Source organism: Gopherus evgoodei, chromosome 5 (genome assembly GCF_007399415.2).
Source record: "Gopherus evgoodei ecotype Sinaloan lineage chromosome 5, rGopEvg1_v1.p, whole genome shotgun sequence".
Lineage (NCBI taxonomy): Eukaryota > Metazoa > Chordata > Testudines > Testudinidae > Gopherus > Gopherus evgoodei.
The window spans coordinates 92674145-92676637 of NC_044326.1; the positions used below are offsets into that span (position 1 = coordinate 92674145).

General features: G+C 60.9%; 1 protein-coding gene across 1 annotated transcript; it reads right to left on the reverse strand.

Moving 5' to 3' along the window:
- Nucleotides 1-853: 853 nt before the first annotated feature.
- LOC115652683 (Friend virus susceptibility protein 1-like) lies at nucleotides 854-1975 on the reverse strand. Its single transcript, XM_030565075.1, has one exon. It carries the CDS (start codon nucleotides 1973-1975, stop codon nucleotides 854-856), a length of 1122 nt encoding a protein of 373 aa, XP_030420935.1.
- Nucleotides 1976-2493: the final 518 nt, after the last annotated feature.

Genomic DNA, 2493 nt, shown 5'->3' on the forward strand with positions numbered 1-2493 from the left:
AAGGTGGGCCGGATTATCTGGGCTTCCAACAAGGCGTCAATCGTTTGGGTTATTTCCTCTTCTCCCCCAGGCAGGCGATACTGCTTTTTGGAGACTATGGCTGTTGGGAGGGGCAGCACTACTGGCTCCCAACGCGGGGCGCCCCGCAAGATCGTCAGCTTCCGCACCTCCCGCACCCACACCGCACTTACATACCGGGGGTGACCGAATGCAAACAGGCCATACTGTGTATCCACCGAGCGACCCCGTAGGACGTCGATGCCCAGGATATATTCCCCGATAGCCGCTGCTAGGACCGTGGCTTGGAATGGGGGGCCTTCCCCAGGGTCAAGGTGACCGCGACCTCATATGCTGGGGTCTCGGCTTCTCCCAGGCCCCTCACCATTGCGGCCTTGCCCTGGGTCTGTGCGGAATGCAAGATTGTGACTTCGGCACCAGTATCCAGGAGGGCCAACATGTGTTGCACTCCTCCCCTCGGCCAGCGGATCCCTAAGGGTACATAGGGGCGTTGGTCCCCTGCCTCCCTCCTGTAGGTGGCTGCTGCCACGCACGGAGCGGAGGACCCGCCATGCCCTCAGTAGGAGAGGGGCAGCTGCCATTCCACAGGCGGGGCGGAGGGCTCTGCGGGCTTGCTCTGCTCCACACTTTTCTCTCCTTCAGGACCCATGCTTCGCTTGGCGGCGGGCAACTGCATCCAGCTTTTATACAAGTCAACCGTCGGCTGCCCGTCGATGTCTTCTCAGGGAACTCCTGCCTGTAAAAGATCTGACCACAAGACTCTTCACGGCATTCGTATTTCTCCCTTCTCCAGCCCCTTCCCAGCCTGTCCTTTGCTCTGCTGGCCCTTTGCGGCTCAGACGGCCTTAGGCCGAGCCCCGGCCAAGGCGGTCCCCAATTGCATGAGGGTAGCTGCTAATTCTCCAGCCCGCCCATCCGCCGCCATGACTACCGCAAGGAGCGAGGGCTTCAGCTCGTCTGGAGCTGTACGTATAAAGGCGACCTTCATCGACTTTGACACTAGCATGTCGTTGGGCCCCTCAGTGCCCCCTGTCGATACAGCCCAAGCTATCCCTAGCTGCCGCAGCGCCTGGATCCCCTCAGAGATCATCTTCCAGGGGCTCACCAGTGCCTCCAGCTCACCAACTGAGGGGTAGGCCACCCCTACAGCCTCAGCCAGCCACCTATATAGGGATGGTGATTCCGGTTGCCCCTCTGCAGGGGGACCGAGGGTGGACATCTCCGCTCGTACCTGTGCATCTTGTGCCATGAGCCCCAGCTGCCGCAGTTCATAATACAAGAGCAGCACTGTGTTTCCTGCGTTGTCCCAGACTCGCACCAGCCAGCTCAAGACACCTTCCCCAGGCTCCTGGCGAAATGACTTCACGATCTCCTGCAACTCACTCGTCTTGTAGCTACGCACGACCTCCGGCTGCATCTCATTACCTATGGCTTTCAGCTCCTGGACAGGACGGGCGTGAGCCACGGGAGGTTCCCGCTCACCCTCCTCCTCTTCCGAGAAGGAGGATGAGCCCTCCACTGTCCCGTCCCAGGCTTCAGGGTCCCAAAAGGGAGTGGCCGTCACAGCACGAACCTGGGCCGTGGTCACCGGCTGCCGCCCCTGCTTAAGCCGCCGCCGGTTGGCCACCCGGGCCATCAACACCTCACACTGTCTTGTCAGCTCCTGGGCACGCTCTGCCTGGGAGGTGACGACAGCCTGTGCCACGGCGCGAGCCTCTGCCTGAGCCATGCACTCCTGCATTTTCCCCTCCAGGGCCTGCTGCAAGCGGAGCACCTCCTCATCCTGGGCTCGGAGGGTGGTTAGGAGGAGCCATCCTAGCTCCCCTATACCGCGCCGCTCCGCCCTGGGGCGCCGGTCCACCTGCAGTCGCTGCAGCGTCTCTGCCAGCTGTGCGGGCGTGACACCGGCCGCCTGCCGAAACTCTGGCCTTTCGGCAGGGGCAGTCCACCCTGCCATGATTCGCACAACCGGCCCCCCAGTGCTCCGTCTGGGGCCACCTGGGTATGCGCTGTAGGGACAGCGACGGCCTCCCTATATCCCCTACCTTCGGCCAAAACGGCATCATCCCTCAGAGCACCCTGCTCGCTGCACCAAATGTTGCGTGTCTGGATGCTCTGCAAGGACGAGGCCCACACACACAGGTGAATTAATTGGCTTTAATGAAGGTTAAGTGACACACCCGCAACGGGAACTCCACGCGTTGCTGCCACTGGCTTGGGGAGTCCAATGTCCGAACAGCTCGGTCAGGTGCGAAGTTCAACGCGCAAGCTCTAACCCTTAGCAATTATAGCATCATGCTAATAGCATGCAAAGCAGCCTTTACATATGCAATGGGGGACTTTCCATCAGCAATGGCCGCCTCCCCTGGCCTCGGGCCAGGGACTTTCTGCAGTTCCCCAAAACACCGGAGCTTCCCACATGGGCAGTTCTAACCGGTTAGAAGCAGCAGCTGCTAGCAACTTCTGTCCGCTAAT